Source organism: Catharus ustulatus, chromosome 16 (genome assembly GCF_009819885.2).
Source record: "Catharus ustulatus isolate bCatUst1 chromosome 16, bCatUst1.pri.v2, whole genome shotgun sequence".
Lineage (NCBI taxonomy): Eukaryota > Metazoa > Chordata > Aves > Passeriformes > Turdidae > Catharus > Catharus ustulatus.
Genome location: NC_046236.1, coordinates 7,711,286 through 7,734,367, shown reverse-complemented (window position 1 = coordinate 7,734,367; position 23,082 = coordinate 7,711,286). Strand labels below are relative to the sequence as shown.

General features: G+C 39.7%; 1 protein-coding gene across 1 annotated transcript in view; it reads left to right on the top strand.

The window, feature by feature from the left end:
• The window catches only part of MYH11 (myosin heavy chain 11), a 55,433-nt gene that overhangs the window by 19,365 nt on the left and 12,986 nt on the right, over window positions 1–23,082 (top strand). Inside the window, exons 5-26 of the mRNA XM_033073698.1 lie at window positions 5,667–5,769; window positions 7,405–7,425; window positions 9,644–9,736; window positions 10,664–10,727; window positions 11,909–12,007; window positions 12,981–13,124; window positions 14,511–14,606; window positions 14,988–15,106; window positions 15,269–15,421; window positions 15,581–15,754; window positions 15,923–16,096; window positions 16,523–16,637; window positions 17,244–17,437; window positions 17,596–17,717; window positions 17,822–17,891; window positions 18,035–18,195; window positions 19,005–19,113; window positions 20,007–20,138; window positions 20,421–20,627; window positions 21,018–21,155; window positions 21,801–21,924; window positions 22,363–22,534. Of these exons, the coding sequence (XP_032929589.1) occupies window positions 5,667–5,769; window positions 7,405–7,425; window positions 9,644–9,736; window positions 10,664–10,727; window positions 11,909–12,007; window positions 12,981–13,124; window positions 14,511–14,606; window positions 14,988–15,106; window positions 15,269–15,421; window positions 15,581–15,754; window positions 15,923–16,096; window positions 16,523–16,637; window positions 17,244–17,437; window positions 17,596–17,717; window positions 17,822–17,891; window positions 18,035–18,195; window positions 19,005–19,113; window positions 20,007–20,138; window positions 20,421–20,627; window positions 21,018–21,155; window positions 21,801–21,924; window positions 22,363–22,534 (2,784 nt within the window). The remainder of the gene's footprint in view (window positions 1–5,666; window positions 5,770–7,404; window positions 7,426–9,643; window positions 9,737–10,663; window positions 10,728–11,908; window positions 12,008–12,980; window positions 13,125–14,510; window positions 14,607–14,987; window positions 15,107–15,268; window positions 15,422–15,580; window positions 15,755–15,922; window positions 16,097–16,522; window positions 16,638–17,243; window positions 17,438–17,595; window positions 17,718–17,821; window positions 17,892–18,034; window positions 18,196–19,004; window positions 19,114–20,006; window positions 20,139–20,420; window positions 20,628–21,017; window positions 21,156–21,800; window positions 21,925–22,362; window positions 22,535–23,082) is intronic.

The following is a 23,082-nucleotide window of genomic DNA, read 5'->3' as shown; positions in this document are numbered from 1 at the left end:
GCTTAAACCAGTCCTTCTAAAGCAAAAAGATTGGCCAAGTTAAAACCAATGCTGAAACTTTCAGCACTGCTGGTTTAACTTTCTTGTTGGCCTTTTTTGGCTGTGCAGAAAGAGGAAAGTTCATTTGGCTTTCAGCTTGGCAGTGGTCAAGTTGAAGCAATTTGCAGTATTTTATAGAATTGTTAGAAATTATAAGAAATTATCTTTTGGCCTAAAATATGTAACAATAATTGAAGACTTCACAGCATTGATCAGTCGGGATTTTTTCTTGAAATAGCTACAGGCTTGAACTTTCCAAGGCCTGGTACCTAAATTGTAAAACAATAGCTGTAAGGGTTCATGTGGAACCCCTGGAATGCTCCTGGGACACAGGAGGGGGACAGATCTGAGAACTGAGCCTGATTCTGTGTTTCTGACTATAAATATACCCATTCTCAGGACTTCCCCTCAGCTCATTAAACCTACCCCCATGTGGTTAAGTCATGTTTGCATTCTTTTTCAATCCCTACCCTTTGTGTGATTAACCATGGTATGTTTAAAATCTCCATCTGTCTTCAATGCTCATGGCTTCCAGTGCTTCCTCAGAATTCTGTCTTTCCAGATTTCATTATTTTCTCTACATTTCATTAATAACTACACTCATACTTGCCTTTGGCCTCCTCTCTTCTGTGCACAAACATCTTTTTGCCATTAGCTCTTTCCCATGGGTAGCATTACTGAACATCCTCTGGTGTCATTCTCTGCCAGTTGCTCTCTAGCACTTTACAGTCAGCCTCAAAATCCCACCTCTTATCATGCACATTTACAGCACTAAAAACTTTATACCATGCTTGTGTTTACTAATATATCTGCAGCTGCATTATTGTAACATAACACAACATAGCATGACATATATAATACATATACAATCCCTAATATTGCACTAAAGGTATGAAATATGAAATCTTACTCTTTCATGTGTCTGAAAACCAGGGCAGGTAAGACTTTTCCACCTTGTATCTTGGTCTCTGTACTGTTCTGAGCAGCCTTCCCTGCTCTGCATGGCTATTGGGATTTCCTGAAATTCCTGCTCAGGCCTCCCCACTGTGCTCTCTCCTGTTTGACATCTGAGTTGGCCACGAAATAATCTGTATTCCCTCTTAGCCCATACTGACCAGCACACACATTTTGCTGAAGGAAAAGTCCCAAGAAATCTGCCCAGGTACTCAGAGAGCTGAGCAAGCTCAGTGCATCAGCAGTGAAGCATCACTTGAGCTAGCCATGGCCAGTGAACAGCCATGTGTGGCTTTTCAAGCTTCCTCCAATGTTAGTAGAGGCACAAGCACTCAAAGGAGACTTCTGACCTCTTGTTTGATTTCTAAAGACACAAGGGGAGTCTCCTGGAGTTTTCAAAATGTTTTTTACCAAAAATTCCACAAGTGCCTATGTGCATAGCTAACCACATGAGAGTTTCAACAATTTCCTCATAAACCTGTCTGATTTTGGGGTTATCATATTTTAGCCCCTTCCTGAAAAGAGCAGTTTTTTCTAGAAAGGTAATGTGGTTTAGAGGACTGTGCACAAGCTTCAGTTAAGGAAAAAAAACCACCTTAAATGAATGAGAAAATCTGATCAAATTTCTGAGTGTTTGGTATTGTGAAGTTCATGGAAGCAAATACTTGTGAAACACCTGTACCTATTATCAAAGTACTTTTTCATTACCTGTCTGGCTTTTAAAACATGCATTCAGTTTGAATAGCTTCTATAAAAACAGGGAAGTAGCAGAATCATATTTCCACTTAATTTGATATGGGAACAGACAAAACATTGAGTGGGCAATCACCATCCTGCCCTTTTCCCCTTCCTCCCCTTTCTCTCTGGGCCAACTCTCCAGAGCCTCACCCAGCCATGGGACTCCAGCCCATTTTCTTCCCTGATGTCCATCAAGAAGCAAGATCACCCAGAACCTCTCCAAACTGCAGAGCCCCATTAGTCAAAAGACTGCTCCATGAGGGAGCTGAACTCCTCTTTCCCAGCTCAGTAAATCTCCAACGCTGGGGCTGGCAGCTGCTGCCTGGCCCCTCTCCCACACAGATATCTCCAGCCCTGCTCAGTGCTGACCCTGCTCCGTCTCCTTTGGGAATTGTTTTGTAAATAAACCCTTAGGATCAGCGGGCTGGCTTCTGAGACAGGTCTGCAGTGGGGTACAGCTGGTCTAGGACAAAGCTTTCCATTATGTTTGCACATCTCCTGGTGCAGGACAAAGGCTGCCAAGGCCTGATGTGATTTAGAGCAGCTCACCCTGCACACAGGGGCTCCCCACAGTGCCAGCACAGCGGGATTAAGGGATGTGTGAACGGGCAATTCTTCTGCACCACTGCTTCCTGAAACAAACTGAAAATAAATCCTGCTGTTGCTTTTCTGATGTTTCCAAAAGTGGAATTAAGCTAAGTCTCATATCATAATACTAACATGGAAAGCTTTCAAAGTTTCAACAACAACAATAAAAGAAAATACACTTAACTAATTTTTCTCAGTTGTTCTCAAATGTGCAAGAGTCCTAGTTACACCACAGGCTCAACTCCAACAGTGGGGCCAGTTTTCCAGTGTCACCTTGTTCTTCTTTGGAAACCTATTCTAGCTGGGAGAATTTTCATTTAAGGTGAAGGTAATGGCACCATGGAGGATTTTGTAGCTCAAGAGGTACAAAAACTGAGCTGAGCACTATGTATGTGAGTTTATGCACTTTAAATCCTGTACTGAGGTCCTAAAACAATGCCTGGCAAGCAACAAGGGAAGGATAAGTTTAAATTATACCCCATGATGTGAGAGTGGTATTTTTAACAGAGCAAGCCTGTTAGCCTAGTGGAGCCCTCTGTTCTGGGAAAGCCAAAGGGTTTCTTAGGAGGAAAACTTGCCTAGGAGGAAGTATTGCTGTTGAGTGAAGTACTGCTGTTGAGCTGCTCAGAACTGGGCAATGGGACTTGCTTCTGGTCTGTTTTTTTGCATTGCCATCTGAGCTGGGTGCAAAAAACAGCACTATTATTAAATGTGCTCCCTCAGGTATGGCAGGAAAAAGAATTATTTGAGAGGTTTCAATGAAACAAATGGTCATTCTGCCTCCTAAAGATGATGGTTAGAAGAGTGGTAGCAGCATTTATATGGTGAACACCTACTTGGAACATAATTAAGTCTCAGGAAAATGGGCACTCAGATAAAAGGAGGAGATACTTCCTGGGAGGAACACCATTGTGTATGTCCATGCCAAAACCACCAGAAGATGCTTGCAGGAAAAATCCCCTCTTTAAAAATTCAGTACTGAGCTCAGGAGAACAGGATTTCTCATACCACCTCACAGTGGAAGTTTCTGCCCCCTCAGATATAATAGTACTTCAAGGCAGACGCAGACAAAAAACCTGTTCTGCATGACCAATTCTGTGGTAACTCAATAGCTCTAGGAAGAATTTCATTCACCTATGAACTAAGATATTCACATGCTCTCCTCCTCCTGGGTCTGCCTTGGTACACTTCTTGCTCTTTAGAGGCATTGACCTGACCTAGCCATCCCTCCCCATTAGTACATCTATAAATACATGGCATTTCTTCACTCAGGTGAAATCAGATGTCATATGGATGGGATACATCCTTCAGAGTATGAAGGCTGCTAAGGATAAATGGAGACTTGTTTGTCAGACCTGTCTGTTGTCTTGGACATTTATGACTGATCTGATATGTTGAAAATCAGATGTATTCATTGTCTAGAGACATTATTCTTCATTACTTATTGACCTTGGAGACTTTTTTCCTAATTAACCTAAAGCAGTTGAGGTGCTACGTGTTTTCTATTTCATGTTGAGGAACTTTTTTATTGTTTATTACAAAAGGAAATTAAAGCCCCAAAATCTGTCTGCAGAGAACAGAAAAGCCCTCAGCCTGTGCAGAAGTAAAGAGTTAAGGAGCATTACAGTATGATGGGATAATTACAAGTAAAATGATGCCATAAATGGTAATACTCACAGGGATTCAGGGAAAAGCCAAAAGATGGGCACTGTTGCCCTGGGAGACAGGAAATGCAATGATGATGTGATGAACTACAAATAACCCTTAATAAAATGGAATAGTTCAAAGCCCAGAGTTTGTTTGAAAAAAGTTGTTTTGGTTGTTTTTTTTCCAAAGAAACAAAGCTGTAAGGTAGATTTATTTGAAAAGTTTGTATGCATACGTCTTCAAATTGGTGTGCTTGGTTTGGAATTGTTCCCAGGACACTTAATTTTTATCAATAAAACATAGAAATGTTTTAGCACTGAAGCCCAGACAGAGATGAATCCAATCTCTAAACTGTGCAAATTAACCCAGGTCTTGTGAAAAGGAATCTATTAATCTCAATTATTTGTGGTTCAAACTCTAAAAGCCAGAAGAAACAGTTCTTATCATGTCATACCTCAGGCAGGAATTGTTTCTGGTTTCCTAAGGTTTATACCAATGTCATTCAGTATTGAAAGTTCTGTCCAGCACTTCTCCATATTTTTATGTCCATTTATCACTGGTCCTTTAGTAGGGAAAATTAACTCCTGTATTTCCTAATTAGGAAAAGAAGCAGAACTGCGGAGGATTCAGCTAAACAGTTTCAGGCTCAAAAGAGCTGATAAATATCTCTGGGATTTTTGAAAGTATTGTTTGTTCTTTTATTTTTTTTAAATCCATATATTTATAGAACCAAAGACAAAAGAGGTCCAACTTAGATGGATGCTCTCCTCACAGCACCAGCTCAGTTGAAAGAACTCATTTGTTACATCCACACCCACTTTGCCACCCTTTCTGACTGCTGAGCAGGACAGCATGAAAATATTTTTGTCCATATAATCATTAGAGCCAGAGGTATCTGAAAGACATAAGATGATGTAATGTAACAATTAGAGAGGAAAATTGGCTGGAAGTTTCTATTGAGAAAAGACTGTTTCAATCTGTACCTTGAAAACCACTCTTTCACTTTAAGAGAGGATTTAAGAGTTGTAAATAAACTTAACCTGGAAGTCTTCCAAGAGAGAAAAAGTTACCACTGCCCTCCTGCTTCCCCAGGGACAGTGCATGGAGCAGAGCTGGGATGCCAGTTCTGCTGGTCAGACATCTCCCCACCATGTTCTGTATTACCAGGGAGCAGGCACACCTCAGGCACTTCCATTCCTGCTCCCACTGAATTCAAGGAGCATCTGAACACAAAGTTCAGATGAGGCAGGATCAAGCTGTTAGTCTGTTTTAATGCCAGAGTTTCAGAAGAGAAAACCATTGTATTACTGCTGATGTTTTCTTTTACTGCTGTATCACACCATAGTTAATGTTGTATTTTTTGACCTTAAAACATAAGCAGTCTCCCTGCCAACTCCACTTCTCATAAGTGTTCAGATGCTGCCAAAGCAGGATGAACTGCTGTTCAAAAATGCATCATGCTTTAGAATTCCCTTAAATGGTCCAAAATCCACTCAAAATACTACCAGGACAGAGATATAACTCTGATAATGCATTCTTTGCAGGCTGAAGTCAGGTGGATTTGGGAGGTGGTGTTATGGGGTAAATAAGAACTGAGCTGGGCAGTTTCCAGTCCTGTTTTTATACACTATGTACATCTACATGGCAGAAGGACTCCACTGGTTACCTACCTTCTTTTATGTTATTTTCTTTCCCCTCAGAGGTGAATCTGGTGCTGGCAAGACAGAAAATACCAAAAAGGTGATTCAGTACCTGGCTGTTGTTGCTTCATCACATAAGGGCAAGAAGGACACCAGTGTCACTGTAAGTGAGCTCTCCCATCCCCAGCTGTCCCCAGGCTGTGCTCAGGTGTCTCTGCACGTCAGGGACTGGGGCTTCTCAAACAGTTGGCAATTAGGAGTACACAATTATGTCATAGCTCTATGTTTATGGAAGAAAAAAAATTTGTTTGACACCATCTTAGGCGTCAAATCAGAATGTACTTAGGGAGTACAGAAATATTCATAGCTTTCCATAGGCATAGCACCTATTTATATCCCAGCATGAAGGCTTGGAAGTCTGCAAGGGCTCAAGTCCTTGTTTTACCCTTGACCTCTGGCAACTGAGAAGTTTGGGAAAGCCTGTCACTAACACATTGTCCAAATGCATCACAAAAATGTATACCAGCATTTAAACTTCCAAAGTTTTGATTGGATTTGTTAGTAAGTTTTCTTACTAGCTAGCAAAGAATCCCAGTATAAAACTTGTTGGTTTGTTTTTTTTTTTACTGCACTGTCAGAGGTAACAATTTTGGAAGGCACAAATTTTTCTAAGTGCTTTGTTCCTTCAGGATTTGTAATAGTCTTGCCTGAGAGACTAAAGTTGATTTTCTTACTTTGAACCATATATCTGCCTAGCTCCTGGAGATCATTACCTGAGGGTATCAGCTGTCTCAGTGATACAACTCCAGGCTCTGCATCATTTCCAGCCTTTCGAATCTAACTCAAAACTTTTGAAAAAAAATGAAGCAATTCACTTTTATGAGAAAACAGGCTTAATTCAGGAAGACATTTTATTGTGTCTCAAATACAAGATTGGGAACAAGATAAGTAATTAGTAGGGAAGTGGGAAATAGAGTAAGAATCTCATGGCCACCTGTGCTGGGTGTCACAGCTGGCCCTGCCCATGTGCCAGCAGAGCACAAGGTGTGCTGCCCTCCCTCTTCCTCCACAAAGAACTGGGCTCTTATGTACAGTGGATTCTAATTTGGAGTAAGGGAGGGAGTAGATGTCCTTTTGAGTCATATTTTCTAGAAATGATTAAATTTAGTGGAAATAGTCCAAGACTAATGTTTAATATTTATGCAAAAAAAGTAATTTCTTCCTATTGAGTCCCTGCTCAGTAGCTGGGAGAAATGAACTTGGGGTGCCAAGGCCATCCCTAACTGTAGTTGCTGCTGACTCCTCTGGGGAATTATGTGAGTCTCAGGACCAAATTTGCTCTGAGACAGACCTGAAGGCAAATATCCATCAGAGAGGAGCTGAGAAAAAGTCTAATTTGTTCTATATCATGCTGACAAATAGTAATTCAGTGATTAGGACTACTGACACTGCAATTTCAGTCATTAAAATATAATTAGTAAGAAAATACACCAAAGAAAATCCAGGGATTTATCATAAAAATATTTGCCCTTGTCTGGTCCTGAGAGACTAACCTGGGAGTGGATCCAAATCCCATCTCTTTACTTCAGGTTTTTTTCTTTCCTTCAGTTAAAATGTTCTGTGTATGTTAATAGTATTTCTACCCTTGGATGTCTGCAGTAGATTGTTCATATCTGTATTCCTGGTTTATTTGCATGGAAACTGTGTGCTGGTTATTTAAATACAGGAAAAACAATAAAAATGTCTGTCTAATGGAAATTATACTGACACTTGTTTTGTACCATGTTATTCAACACAGCAAGGTCCATCTTTTGCCTACGTGAGTAACTTAGACTGTTTGATGTGTGTTTAAGGCACTGAGTGTAGATCTGCATGCTATTGTTGCACCCCAAAAATTTAAGAGAGATTTTGTTGAAATATGTTGTATGATATGATAAAAAGCAACAATAGCACCAAATGCTCTCACAAATCAACCCTAACTGTGTCAGGCTCCATGGTAAAGAATGAGGTCTGACACAGGCAGGGTCATCTTTCAAACATCACCCTCTTCTATATCTCTGTGTGTGTTCAAATTGCCATAGTTTGAATTAAATTTCCCACAATCTTGGAAGAGCCACTCCTGAAATTAAACAGTGTGGTTTCTGAATGAAATACCCAAATGCTTTCCGTGCTTCAGGTTGAACTTTTTAGGATTGTTGTGAAATAATTCCTAAACCTCACGGTGTTTGATTTGTTTGGCTGCATGTTTTCTGTTTGTTACTGCTTGGAATTTTACATTTCCATGTAACTGTTGAGAATTGTTCACCCCCACAAGAGTTAGCATGTTCTTAGCTTGCTGCTGTGATGTGTAACAGAGCAATTCCCACTGCAGCACCTGTCTGCAGGTGTGTTACAGGCCCTCCTCTCTGTGTGCCATACCACATAGAAATGCTTTGGGAATACAGGCAGGTTTGTTGGCACATTCTTGGTGTTTCTGTGCCAGGCAAATGGGATTTATTTCCTTTCATGCAGTCTTTTTTACCCCATTCTGACTGCTGCCTCTCAGACTTCAGCTATGACAGTGTTGCCCCTTAGTTAATTCAGTACTCCCTTCAACAATCTTTGTGCAAAAAAAAAATTATTTCATGGTTGGCATGGGCAGCTCTGTGGAGTTTGGTGGACTTACAGCTGCACACAGTGCTGGCCACCTGGAGCCAAAGTTTTATACCCAGGTTTATAGTTCAGTTCTCAGGAGAAGCAGGTGGTGTCTGTCTCATTTTTACAGACAAGGTTGCATTTTAGATGGCACCATCTGACTGCAGCAACACTCTGCTTATACTGGAGTTTCTAAATGTACAGAGTGTAACTGGACAGAGCTGCCCAGGACAGAGAATCTTCAGGGATTTTTAGGAATTCATTTCTTATTCTGGGATTCCTGTATGAACTTGTTAGGAAATCTTCCTTTCCTCTTCCTCCAGCTCTTGGGCAGTAAGCTTTTTAATGATATTTTTGAAGTAACTCTCACTATTGACACAGAAGTTACAAAGCATTCAAGAGTGACATTTAGAAAAAGGTTACCAGATTTGCACACTAATTGGGAAGTGCTTTCATTTTCCAAATTATTTTCTAGATCCAAACAAAATATTGCCTTGATTTCTAATTAAAATTATTTAAATTATATCTTATTATCTATCAAGGACTTTTTCCCTTTCAGGGTAAGTTATTTGAAATAATGCATACTACTACAGAGTAGTACTCAAAGAATAATGTGGCAAAGTAAATGTAAATGTAAATGATCTCACAGGAAAGAGTTGAATTAAAAGTTCTAAAAAGCTGTATACATATGCAAAGTATTTTTTCAACTTCATTGATTGCTTAGAAACAAGATTAGGTAAATATATAGAATTAAATGCATGCTTGTATCATTGCATGATTTGTTTCCTTAGCAATTACCAATCACAATTAACAATATAATATGAAGTTTGTGTGTTTGCATGAGAATTTGTTATCCTAGTTTGAAATAAATCAATGCAATTCCATATTTAACCTACATAGCCTTGCATGGATCATTATTAATAGACTTGATGAAATCTGCTTTGTAGCTTTGTGCTGCATTACATTAAAATTATTCTCAGCAAGTTATTCTAATTACATTGTCCTTTGCTAGCAAAGGGTCTAAATAAACTAACTTGGAAAAGACATGAGGTTCCTTTAAGAATATGCCTTTTAAAATTATATTAAACTGGAAAAAATAATTGACATTGAATAACTTTTTTTTTTTTAAGGAAGGCCAGTCTTGATGCTAAACAGATTAATAGAGTTTGATCTGTCACAGGCAACAAGACTGGGAAAGGGTCATGTACACAGGGCAGTAGTAAATTGCACAAACAGAAAAACACAAAGATTAATAGATAATGAAAAAAATCCACATGATATGCAATATTCAGCAAAAAAAAAATTAGAGACTTAAATTAGATTTCACCTTTCCCATGTACGGGTGTTAGTTTCAGCTAAGTAATTATGAAGTTTAGTGTTAACTGCTTCTGAATGAATTTTAGGGTGAGCTGGAAAAACAGCTTCTCCAGGCAAACCCTATTCTTGAAGCTTTTGGAAATGCCAAAACTGTGAAGAATGACAACTCCTCCAGATTCGTAAGTAGGAGAAATCCAGTTTGGTCTTTGTTGGGGGGAGGTAAAACAACTTTTAAAACCAGTGTACAGACAGCAGCCCCCATCAGTGCTTCTCTCTAAAGACAGCCTTAAAATTGATCCATTGAAATAGTTTAGAATTCCCCTCTGAAACAGGAATTTGGCCTAATAGAAGAATAAAGATCAGACTGACAATTGACAGTGACATTGTCTCTCACAATTTAGCAGTCTATGTGCCACCTTATGGAGTCACTCCCTCCTCTAGCACATACCCACCTTCAGAATATTTGCAAACCAAATCTGTACTTCCATTTTCTTTGCACCATTGTTGAGTGTACATATCTCGGAGTGACTGTCATGTCATGCTTAAGATTTTAAATTGAAAATGGAGAAAAAAGGAAAAAAATGAAAAACCAGTTATACAGATTGGAGTTAGAATATTGTGAGCTGAGAGCTGTCACTATCTGATGACACCTCTTTCTGGGAGTGCTGGCAGATGCCTTTTTTCCCTGCAGACCCTCCTCTTCCTCCTCTGCTCCCTCCCTGCCAAGTCAGGGATCCATGTGGGTCAACTTTAGCAGTTTCACAGATCCAACCCTGTTTCCTCACTGATCTTGTGGAAATGGAGTAGAACAAAAATGTCCTACCCCCACTTCTAAAGCCTAGTCCAGTAGGGAGAACTCTTATCCCTCTAAGTCCCTGAACAAAATGTGAGGGGGGATCTGTACAGAATCTGTACAGGGGGAGTATCAGAGACCTTCACTTCCTTTCAGCTCTTCCACTGATTATCCCAGCAGGAGGGAGTCAAGCACCTTATTCTTGGGAGGGTGATGTACACAGCTTATGAAACAGGCTAAACACTGGCTAGTATTGGACAACCTGGCATAACCTGAAAGAACAGCCCAATTTAGATCTTCTTTTCATTCACAGGGCAAATTCATCCGCATCAACTTCGACGTGACGGGCTACATAGTGGGAGCAAACATAGAGACTTGTATCCTTTGCACTGAGCTGCAGCAGGCTGAGAGGAAGCAAGATAAACAAGCTCATTGCATGTCTAAGAAAGGCAAATATTGCTGAGGCTGCTATAAACAAAGAGAGAGGGAAGTGGCCCCATTTGTGTCCTGCTCTCAGGTTTATGTTTTCAGGGCTGTTTTCTCTTTCCCATAGGAAAGGGAGCTATTCCCCAATTACAGCTTCAGAAACTGGATAGCCCATACCTAAGGCAATGGCAAGGGACCTTTTCATATCCAGAGGACTTGTCTTGCCTGGATGCTAAATACTAATTGCTATGTCAAATCACACACCCAGAGCAGGGAGCTGTGTATCAATAACCTTGATGTATTTTTTCAGAGAAATTCAGCTCAGTCTGACCTTGCTTGTCAAGTGTATGTTGCCTTTTCCCTTGGCTATGTTTATGAGCTGGTATGTTTTAATGAACATATTAATATTTAGGTGGTTTCCTCAGTGTTGCACTGCTCATCTTTGCAGAAGGAGCTTCTTGCTCCAATAAATGAGAAAGAAAAATGCAGCTATAAAATACCTTATTCCTTGAGTGTAGCATCAAGCAACAAACAGGTTGCTCTTATTTTGACAACTGATCTTCAGAAAAAATCCAGTTTTAACATTTCTGGTCTTAACTGAAGTTTTTATCTACAGCACTTTAGCTTTTAAAGAGTGAATCACTGACTGGTATTGAAATACTTACACTATTGATAACTTCATTTTTATTAGCTTATAGTCACAAAAATGGTCCAGAAATAAAACATGATTTTATTTCTTTTATACCTACAATACTCACCTCAACAACTCTTATTTTCTAGCAGCCTCACTGTATGTTGAATGAATTATATTGGTGCTTCATTTTCAAAGTGGTATGAGTTATACTGTGACTATTCGTTTCACATCTTGGATTTTAGAATAATTTAGCTCTGTTGTGCTTACTGCCATGATTAACAGCATTTACCCTGCAATAGGAAGTAGGAAATTGATCTGCTTATTGTGGTAAGGCTTATACCAATACCAGAGCTCCTGTCACAGAATTGGACACATATTCATGTTAGACAAGTTCATGGCAAATATTCCAAAAATGCTGTTGATGGTTCTGAGGCTGATGGCACAATTAAGAAAGGACTGAATCATGTTATTGATTTTTTTAACACACTTTGCAAACAGATTTGCTTGAAAAATCCCGTGCAATTCGTCAGGCTAAAGATGAAAGAACGTTTCACATCTTTTACTATCTGATTGCTGGAGCTTCTGAACAAATGAGAAGTAAGTTCCCTACTAATCATTCTCTCATCTCTTTGACTAGTCTGAGCAATGGCTTGCCTAAGTATCTATCTTAATTTCTGTAATTACATGTCATTCAATCCTTACTATAAATAAACAGCCATAGAAATAGCTATGTATTTTAACTGTAGCAAACAATTTTCTCAAGTGAATTATAAGAAAGCATTAATTCATATCCACCTGTTTTAGGCAGGTTGTTTGCAGTTTACAGAGTATTTTAATTTACAGGAGATGTAGACCTATTCAGATCCCATCTCGAATAATATCAAGAAGATAAATTGGGAAGAGTTATTAATTGCTTTACACAAAAGAAATTGGGGGTTCCAACAAGAATATCAACTCATTGTTTTAAAATAAATTAAGAGAATGACTTTGCCACAGCACATTTTTACACTGTGAAAGCCACAGCTTCAGATGTATTAGAACATCATAGTTCAATTATGACATTTCCCTAAATCACTCCTTGATAAGAATGTATAAAGCAATGAGTAACTCTATATTTCCCCCGGCTTTTATGTTCCTTATCTAAGTATCTGTTGTTTGCCATAGAATAGGGTTAAATAGTCTGTTAGTTTGGCCCACTTTCGTTGTTACCTTGTTCCATTCTTATTATTATGGGCTATGAATGCCCCTAGGGAGGAACATAATTCTTAGCAGGTTACATATGGCACTAAAGAGAAGAATTTTGGGAAGAACAAATCAGATTGAGTCCATAGGACACAAAATTGCCCCAAAGTGCAGAGATTTCCCCAGCCACTAATGAAAACTGAAACCTTAATACCACCAAGCTTGCTAAATAGTTATATTGAAAATATTTACAAAACCCTGAACTCCTGATAAAAGCAGAATCTTCCTTTGGTGATAATGTTGGGGGTTTTCCTGTTGTTCCTTAGGAGAATTCATGAACCAAGAGCATTAAGTAGATGCACTTAAATAAAGCTTTTCTTCTTTTTAGATGACTTGTTGCTGGAAGGCTTCAACAATTACACCTTTCTATCCAGTGGCTATGTGCCTATTCCTTCTCAACAAGATGATGAAATGTTCCAGGAGACCTTGGAAGCCATGAAAATTATGGGCTTTACTGATGAGGAACAGACATGTGAGAATTTTTATCAACACTGTATTCATGATACACATTTACATAGAGGTGCAAATGCAGAGGTTAATTCTGTCCAAAATAATCACTTTGCAAAGCTCATTTTTGTTTATGAAAGGCAATATTTCTCATTGGAACCCCCTACATGTCCAAAAAGAGACTCAGTCTAAGCCAGCTCTATCAACAGTAATGACCATTTAAAGTAATTTTCAGAACTTTCCAACAACTAGCACAAAAAAGTTGCAAAATAATCTGATTTCTTTTTGAAAGAAACAAGAACAAGCTGAACAAGCTGAAATAGCTCATAAGTACTCACTAATTCAGCAAAAAGAGAAATAAAAACAAAGAGCATGAAAAACAACTGAACTGTCTTGAAAACAGAGACACCCATCCACCTGCCCAGCTTTCACCTCCCAGTGTTGCTGGGAGTGTGCAGGCCCTTGGATGCAAATTGCCATGTCCCAAGTGACACCTGGTGGCAAAAGCAGCGTCCTCCCATTGCCTGAGCCCTGCTGCAGCTGCAGAAGCAGAAGAGAACATCCCTCACCTGCATCAGTGACCCGTGGATGCTGAGCAAAACTCCAGCCTTGGTCAGTCTGGATGGTGCAGGCCAGTGCACAGTGCTGGTGTGGACAGCAGCATTCTCCACTGCAGCAACAGGAGTCATTATTTTACTGTCTGAACCCTTCTGATTTCATGCTCTAAAATAGAAGGATACTGCCATTAGGACAGTATTCTTCTCCTGTGTAGATTAGATAAATTTAGAGATAACAAATAGAACTCCCCAGATTTATACAACCTCATCCATAATGTATCTTGGGTAGATTTTACTACTCAAGATTAGGTGGCATTACATTTATGTATATTTTAGTAATCAAACATTAATAAATACCTTTTCTGTATTTTGACAGTAATCCTTTAAAGATATGTATACATTAGATTTTAGTTGCACAACTAAATATCCTCATGTCCCTGAATAACTGGACATTCAGAAGTGCCACACATTTTTGAAGCTGCTGGTAATTCAGATATATTTTTTATTTTAAAGACAGAAATACTCTTGAGTGACTGAGCAGGGAAGATGCTGCTGGCACTGTGAGTGGGAGACCAATTCCTGAGATGTGGGGATCTGCCTGGGGAGCCAGCATAGCTCAGTTTGAGGTGCTGGTGTTCCCAGAATGGCCCATTTTCTCCACTGCACAGATTGTGGAGATTTTTGCTCAATCAGTTTTAAAACTCCTGCAGTTTATGGCACAGCCCTTTAAAACAAGCCTTACTCTTTCTAGAGAAGTACAGACCATCACAGGCAATAGAATTTAATTGCAGAGAACAGAGTTTTCAAAATGTGGCCATTCTGTTCCTCATTTATACTATCTGTTTCTGTTACAGCTATACTGAGGGTCGTTTCATCTGTCCTACAACTGGGTAATATTGTCTTCAAGAAGGAGAGAAACACTGATCAAGCTTCTATGCCAGATGATACTGGTATGATATTCCACTTCAGAATTCAGTTAACATTAAGAAATTAATAAAACAGTGACTGAATAAGCACTCTTTATCAATATTTTTATTTAATTGCTATTATCTATGTAGCTCTCAGGCGTTAAAATATAAACCATGGTTAAAATCAGCTCAATTATCATTACCTTTTCTAGTAATATTGAATCCATAAATTGATTAATGGTGAACTTGTTGCTTGGATCACAAATGTTACTTTTATGGCAAGTGTAATCTCTTGCAAGTACAATACAGGAGCTTTTAAGGAAGATAAATAATTCTGCATACTTGCTGAGCTACTCATATTCACACTTACTGACCAGCTCAGAGGCAATTCAGTCTGAATAAAAGCTCACTTTTTAATTCTAGCTGCACAAAAAGTGTGCCACCTGATGGGGATTAACGTGACAGATTTCACAAGATCTATTCTGACTCCAAGGATCAAGGTTGGACGAGATGTTGTCCAGAAAGCTCAGACCAAAGAGCAGGTACCACATGCACTCTGCTCAGCTCTCCTGAAGCTATTCTCCCTTTTACTATTTCTCCTTACATCTTGTCTAAAGGGAAAAATCTGTCTTCTGTCTCATTTCTTAACTTAACAGCTAAGTGAGTTTCCTCTTTCACTCAAAATCTCCTCTTACCTCTTCCAGGCAGACTTTGCCATAGAAGCTTTGGCCAAGGCGAAATTTGAGCGTCTTTTCCGTTGGATCCTGGCTCGCGTGAACAAAGCTCTTGATAAAACAAAAAGACAAGGAGCTTCTTTCTTGGGAATCCTTGACATTGCTGGATTTGAGATTTTTGAGGTATGTACTATGGGACACAAGCTGATTAAACTCATAGAGATCCTTAAATTTTAATTATTTTAATATGCAAAAAGAAATACAAATAGCAAATACCATCTTGTCATTTAAGTTCACTCTTGAAGGTTTAATGTTATGAATTCACTTCTTTCCTCTTCACAGATCAATTCCTTCGAGCAGCTGTGCATCAACTACACTAATGAGAAACTTCAGCAGCTTTTCAACCACACAATGTTTATACTGGAGCAAGAGGAATACCAGCGAGAGGGCATTGAATGGAATTTCATCGACTTTGGCCTTGACCTGCAACCTTGCATTGAGCTGATCGAAAGACCAGTAAGATTCTCTCTCTGTATGTGGGATACTACAGAGCTATCAGTTATGTGTCAGTACAAGAGATCCTTTATTTCCTGGAAGGATCAGTAAGCTCAGGGGTGAAGAAGGTGGTGCTCTGAATGTGCCTCTGCTTGTGATGATTCTGATCTGTCACTGCTCCCATTGCAGACCAACCCTCCCGGTGTCCTGGCCCTGCTGGATGAAGAGTGCTGGTTCCCCAAGGCTACTGACACGTCCTTTGTGGAGAAACTAATAACAGAACAAGGCAACCATCCCAAATTCCAGAAGCCCAAGCAACTCAAGGACAAAACAGAGTTCTGTATAATGCACTATGCAGGAAAGGTACTGGACAGATTGAGATATTTTGACTTAGGGAACTTCAGTTCTTTGATACCCAAAGGATCAAAGAGAAACATTCTGGTACCTGCACTGATGAGACATGGCTTTAATTACGAAATGTGCTTATTAATGCTTTAATTACACAACACATAAAATAAGATTTGAAAATCATGGTTGTGCTAAGCTCACAAGAAAACAAAAATTACCATTACCAAGGTTATTGAAAATCCAAATACTTTGGATTCTTTTCTAGCAAGCAGAATTTTAAAGACATTAGTACACGTGAGAATAAATACTCAACTCTCAACCCTAGAAACCTCTGCACATTATTTGTCTGATTTTGTGTTAATACAATGCCCTGTGTTCTTGGTCACTCCAGATTTCTTATCAAGAACAAAATTTTGATATAGTGCTCACTGTTCCCTGCAGGTTACCTACAATGCAATTGCCTGGCTGACAAAGAACATGGATCCACTAAATGACAATGTGACTTCTCTGCTGAACCAGTCTTCAGACAAATTTGTAGCAGACCTTTGGAAGGATGGTATGAATCACCACTTTAAATCAGTGATGAGGTTTAAAGGGAGAAAATCCTACCAGAACTTTTTGACAGCCATCCCTTGCTGGCAGTACACAAGTGTGAATGTGATAAGCATAGAAGAGACTGAACTAAGATATAAGAATGTGTTCTAAATACATCATTAATGAAAAACTTCATTAGAGAGTTGCGAGCACTATAAAAAAATTTCCTCAATATTATTCAGCAACAGAATAAAAATTATTCATTACACTATTAAAATGTTGCTGAATATGTAAAATTGTAGACCTCATTTAATAGAGGTTATTGTTGGATTTGATGAAGCCTCTCATGTAAGTTCTGTGGAGTTCCATTTAATTCATTGACATAATAAAATATATTCTGGATATTCATTGCTCCATTCTGTCCCTACTTAACAAAATCCCCATTTTCATCTTTGACAGAAGCAGACTGTTTACCCAGAAGGGCTCCTAGTACGTTTGTCACAATGTTTCTATTGCATAAAAAATATACCTGTCCTCTTTAGCAAGCTGCAGTGTAACAATGCCAGTGATGGGCTTGATGTGAGGCAAGGATAGTTTGTATAAACTGTTCTATTCTTTCCTATTTCAGTGGATCGTATAGTTGGGCTGGACCAAATGGCCAAGATGAGTGAAAGCTCACTCCCCAGTGCTTCAAAAACCAAGAAAGGCATGTTCCGTACTGTTGGACAACTCTATAAGGAGCAGCTGACCAAACTGATGACCACCCTAAGGAACACCAATCCCAACTTTGTCCGCTGCATCATTCCAAATCATGAAAAAAGGGTAAATTTCACATGCTCAGATTTCAGACTCCTGGCACATTACTCCTGTTGAGCTGCTCGCTGCACGTGGCAGAGCTGAACGATGTCTTCAAACACAGATATGTGGACGGTAACATTTTTGTAAATTTGTGCTAAAAATACCTTCTGTTCCCTCTTCAGTCTGGCAAACTTGACGCCCATTTAGTGCTGGAGCAGTTGCGCTGCAATGGTGTCCTGGAAGGGATCCGTATCTGCCGGCAGGGATTCCCCAACAGAATCGTCTTCCAGGAGTTCCGCCAGCGGTACGAGCCCCCAGCCCTGCCTCTAGCAGTGCTCTCACTGCTGTCTGTCTGCACAAAACCACCCTGTGTGCTTCAGCCTCCCTAACATAAGCATCTTTTGGCAGGTATGAAATTCTCGCTGCAAATGCCATTCCTAAAGGATTCATGGATGGGAAGCAGGCTTGCATACTCATGGTGAGAGAAGCATTTTTGATCCTATTGATAATCAGGCCCATACTTCTTACATAAAACTGTTGAGACTAAATAGAAATGAGAAGTGATTTTTAGTACCCTAAACCTCAGCACTGGAGTTAACAAATATCCCTGTTTTCCTCCAGATCAAAGCACTAGAGCTTGATCCCAACTTGTACAGAATTGGACAGAGTAAAATCTTCTTCAGAACTGGTGTTCTGGCTCACCTGGAAGAAGAGAGAGACCTGAAGATCACAGACGTTATTATCACCTTCCAAGCTATGTCCCGAGGCTACCTAGCAAGAAAGTAAGAATATGTGCTAACAAATAGAGTGTTTTCTGCAGCAGAGTATCTGCAGGGCCTTTAGTGTTCCACAGAACAAAGTGAAGATACTGAGATGTTTCATTATTATTTATATTGCATTAGAACTTGTGTCCAATGAAGGTTTCCCTTCCAGCCCAGGAAAGGCTGATTAGTGTAATTACAGGGAAGCAGTTACACTGTGAGGCTGCTCACACCCCTCTGGTACAATAAGCTGAGACAATGACCCATCATTTAAACATTTATATGTTTGTACCAGCAGGAAAAGGAGCATCCTACACCATGACTGAGTCTTATGCACTACAAATAGCAGCACCCTAGCATCTATAAAACACAAAATAATTTCTTCCACAGCTTCAGTGTGGAGCAATGATCATCTAGCATGATCTCAGTTAATGTGCACCACAAAACTATCAACAAGAATGCCCTTTTTTTCCTGCAAACTGTCAAGGCTTTCAAATTGCCAAAGAAATATGTTTCAAGAATAATAATCAGCACAAGATCTGAATGCCTGTGTACTCTGGAAAGATGTTCACACCCAAAACTAGATCTATACGTCTGTGCCTATCCATGGAATGCAAACAGCAAAAAAAAAAAAAAAAAAACAGACAGCTAACCAGAGTTATCACCCTTCCTTAGGAAAGCACACACACTGTTCAAGCAACAAAAGAATTTGTGCCAGACTCCCCAAACCATATGTGGCTCATCAGCAGACTCTCATGCCAGAGTTTCTTTGCTTAATGTGTGCACCTTGCAAACACCTGAACCAATTTGCTTTATGTTTTTAATCGCAGAGCCTTTGCCAAGAGACAGCAACAGTTGACTGCAATGAAGGTCATCCAAAGAAATTGTGCTGCCTACCTGAAGCTGAGGAACTGGCAGTGGTGGAGACTGTTTACTAAAGTGAGTGACTGCTATCAGTAAATCTTCCTCAGTTTTCCAAAAGAAATGAAATGCATATGATACCAAGGTACATCTTGTCAGGCTTGAACACTCTGGAACACTCCTTCTTCCAAAGCCCATTGCAGCTGGTGGCAAGAACATCAATAGTTTCACAAAATTCGGGGTTAGAGATACTCTGGATAGTTCTAGAATGCAATTAATATTAAAGGTAGTTCTAGCTTGAGAAGAAAACAAGTTAAGCAGAAATTCATAAAAGATTTTGCATGTTTGAAGACTTTTTAAATTGCCACAAAATGAAATCATTTCACAGGAGTGGATAGTTAGAACACTGAGTAAAACTGAATTTTCCAAACAACCAGAGTAACATTTCTACGGGGAACCAAGTATCTTGGGAATTCCTAACTGGGACACAAACATCTTCTTGGCTAGGCACCCATGCAAATTAAATCTATTTTCCCATTAAAGGAGCTAGGGTGTTTCAAGAATGGCCTTCAGTTTGGATTCAGAAAACTTTTCCTACTTGGATTGATAGCAATCCCTTCTGCAACCAGAAATAGGCAGTAACACACACCTGTGTGCACATTGCCTGTCTATGCAGTGTCATTTTTGTACATTATCAAGGGACAAAAATAGCCCTGGAGGCATTTCAAAAGTGACACTATTAGAGGTAGAGGTGTTCACAAGGCCCCAGGAATTAACACAGAGACACCAAGAGCAATACTGCTGAGGCTTGGGGCTTTAAAGATATCCCCATCAAAGCTTGGCTGGACAGTATCTGTCCCATCTTGAGCAATGACAGCTCTACCATTAGTGCCAGTCAGTCCTTGAAGCACCATGCTCAGCAACACAAATACTGACAGGAAACATTCTTAAAAAAACCTTTCCATTTCCAGGTGAAACCACTGCTGCAAGTCACCCGCCAGGAGGAAGAAATGCAGGCCAAGGATGAAGAACTACAAAAAACTAAGGAAAGACAACAAAAAGCAGAGAGTGAATTGAAGGAGCTGGAACAGAAACACTCACAGGTGATTTACAGTTCTGAACCTTTAGGAAACACTAGGAGTTCTCTTATCATGTCTAGAAGCTGTTACAATAAAGGTGTCTCTCTCCTTTGCCCTCATGATTGTCTTCATAGCAATGGTCCAGAGCAGAAGGTCAGTGCAGACGAGCTCCCAATAACTTCAGTAAAGGCCCAACATCCACACAAGAATGTGTGGTGGAGCTGCCTGCCTGTACCTCAGAAATGTCCAGTAAAACAACCAACTTGCACTCCAAGCCTTAACTTCCTCTCCATTTTATTTGTGCAGCTTGTTGAAGAGAAGAACCTCCTGGCAGAGCAGCTTCAGGCAGAAACTGAGCTGTATGCTGAGGCTGAGGAGATGAGAGTCCGTTTAGCTGCTAAGAAACAAGAGCTGGAAGAGATCCTGCATGAGATGGAAGCCAGAATTGAGGAGGAGGAGGAGCGCAGCCAGCAGCTGCAGGCAGAGAAGAAAAAGATGCAACAACAAATGCTGGTAAGGAGGGATAAGTGACAAATACAGACAATAATTTGGATGTCACTGAGACACAACAGAAACTGGAAAACCTCAGATCCTAGGACAGTGCTTGCTGCACCATCCTCTGTTGGATATATAGCTGTGCTACTGTAGAAAGGACAATCAATTGATGCTCTTTCCTCCAGAGTTCTCTTCTTCCTCATCTCAATCCTAATCTTTTCTCTAAAACATTATTTTAACGAATCTTTCCTTCTATGTTGTCAAGTATTACAGATTGTCTAGTTCTTAACAAAAACAACAAAGTTTACAGCATACAGTAATGAACATTAAGCATTTCTTAAGAATTACATAAGTAGTATTTTATTTACAGAATTCATGTTCTGTGGGTTTCTTTTTCCCCCCCTAAAGGACCTTGAGGAACAGCTGGAAGAAGAAGAAGCTGCTAGGCAGAAACTGCAACTTGAAAAAGTAGCAGCAGATAGCAAGATAAAGAAAATGGAAGATGATATTCTGATAATGGAAGATCAAAACAACAAACTAAGTAAGGTGAGTATTCTGGGTCCACTTTCTTACTCTGAAAATAGTGAAAGTTAAGAGAAGACTTCTCTTCCACTGGAACACAAATACTCTTGACTATCTAATCTCATGGATATACAGTTACACCAGGCCATCAGTCCTGCCTGTACCAAATGCATTTCTGATAACTTTTCAGTGCTCATTCAAAATTGTGTAAAACTACTGTGTGTGAGAGCTGCTGTAGTAAAAATATCTCCAAGCAAAATATTTACAGCAGTCAAACACAATCAGTGGAAGACATGTCTTCTTGTCCAAGAGCAGACTAAATAATTCTCTTGGTTTTCAACTAATTTCAATCAAACCTCATGATTAAAACTGGGAGTAAGAATGTCTTCCAGTACTTTTTAAAAGGGAATGCTCCTGTTAACTGGGCTCTGTACTTAGCAGCCATCAGAGAGAGCACAAGATTCTAAGAGCAGCAGCTTAGGGAACATGGAAGTCATAGACACCACTCCATAGCTTCTCTGTAACTGAAAAATTGAAATGTATCACTACAATCTTGAGAAATACAGCATAAAAAGACAGTCTCTTGGACATTTTTGGTTGGCAAAGAGTTGATGTATGGTCACCAATAACAGACACGTTTGCTAACAGAAGTGTTTTATTTTTCTTAAGGAAAGAAAACAACTTGAGGAAAGAATAAGTGATCTAACAACAAATCTCGCAGAAGAAGAAGAAAAAGCCAAAAATCTTACAAAGCTCAAGAACAAACATGAATCTATGATCTCTGAACTTGAAGGTAACATGAACAATAGTTTATTGGGGGTTTTGTAGAATTTCTTCTTTTTCCTTGCCACAGAACAGAAAAATATAAACAGAATCTGGAGAGAACTTTTTAAAAATCTGTGGGGTATTTCCAAATTTTTTATGCTGAAGCCAGTTTGGTGATAATCACCAAATCCCCACGGTGCCAAACAACAGAAACCTGTTATTTGTTATATATAAAAGAGTAGAGAGAAAAATGAGGGGGAAAAATGCTTATGGTAGAGAAAGTTAAAGAAATTCTTCTTTAGGATAGCTAGAAGTAAGGCATGGCATGCTGCTGCAAAACCACAGTGGCTTGCAGTTAAATGCACGGCCACACTGGAGGCCAGAACCATTTCTGGCCAAAGCTTGAGATCAGATTAAGGACTCCTGGCACAACCATAGTCTGGTGACCACAATCCCTCCTTTTCAGTGCGGCTGAAGAAGGAAGAGAAGAGCAGACAAGAACTGGATAAAGTTAAGAGGAAGCTGGAAGGGGAGGCAAACGATCTACACGAGCAGATTGCAGAGCTCCAGGCACAAATTGCTGACCTGAAGGCACAACTGGCCAAGAAGGAGGAAGAGCTGCAGGCTGCTCTGGCCAGGTACTCACTCCTGGCTCTGCACATGGTGGAAAGCCCAGGCTGGAACATAACTTGCCCCCTCCCAGACACTGAGAAGCTCCAGCCATGAATCTCATCTCTCAGTTCATCCCCTCCATGTGCTTCCCCATTTTCCACATGTCCTTGTAAAATAATTACACTATTGCTTGTCCACAGACAAATAATTCATGTTATTGAATTACCTCCAGGTATCAATGAAAACTCCTGTTCCCATAAGCAAGGGCAGTGCTGTCAAGTACGATGGAATGTAAAGATCTACTTCATAGGCAATAGGCAAAAATTAATTAAGAGCCTGACCTTGATCTACTCCAGATTCTCCGAGGATTTTCTCTATAAATTTAACAGGGAAAACACTCAACCAAAACTTACTGAATCAACTAATTAGCATCTCTAGATGTTGCATCCAGCTGTCTGATCTTTTTTGCATCCGTCCTCCCTTTCTTTGGCACTTTCTTGCACAGACTTATAAATCTTTAGTGTATACTGACTTCCTCAAAGTGAAATCATTATTACTTTTTTTAATTTATACA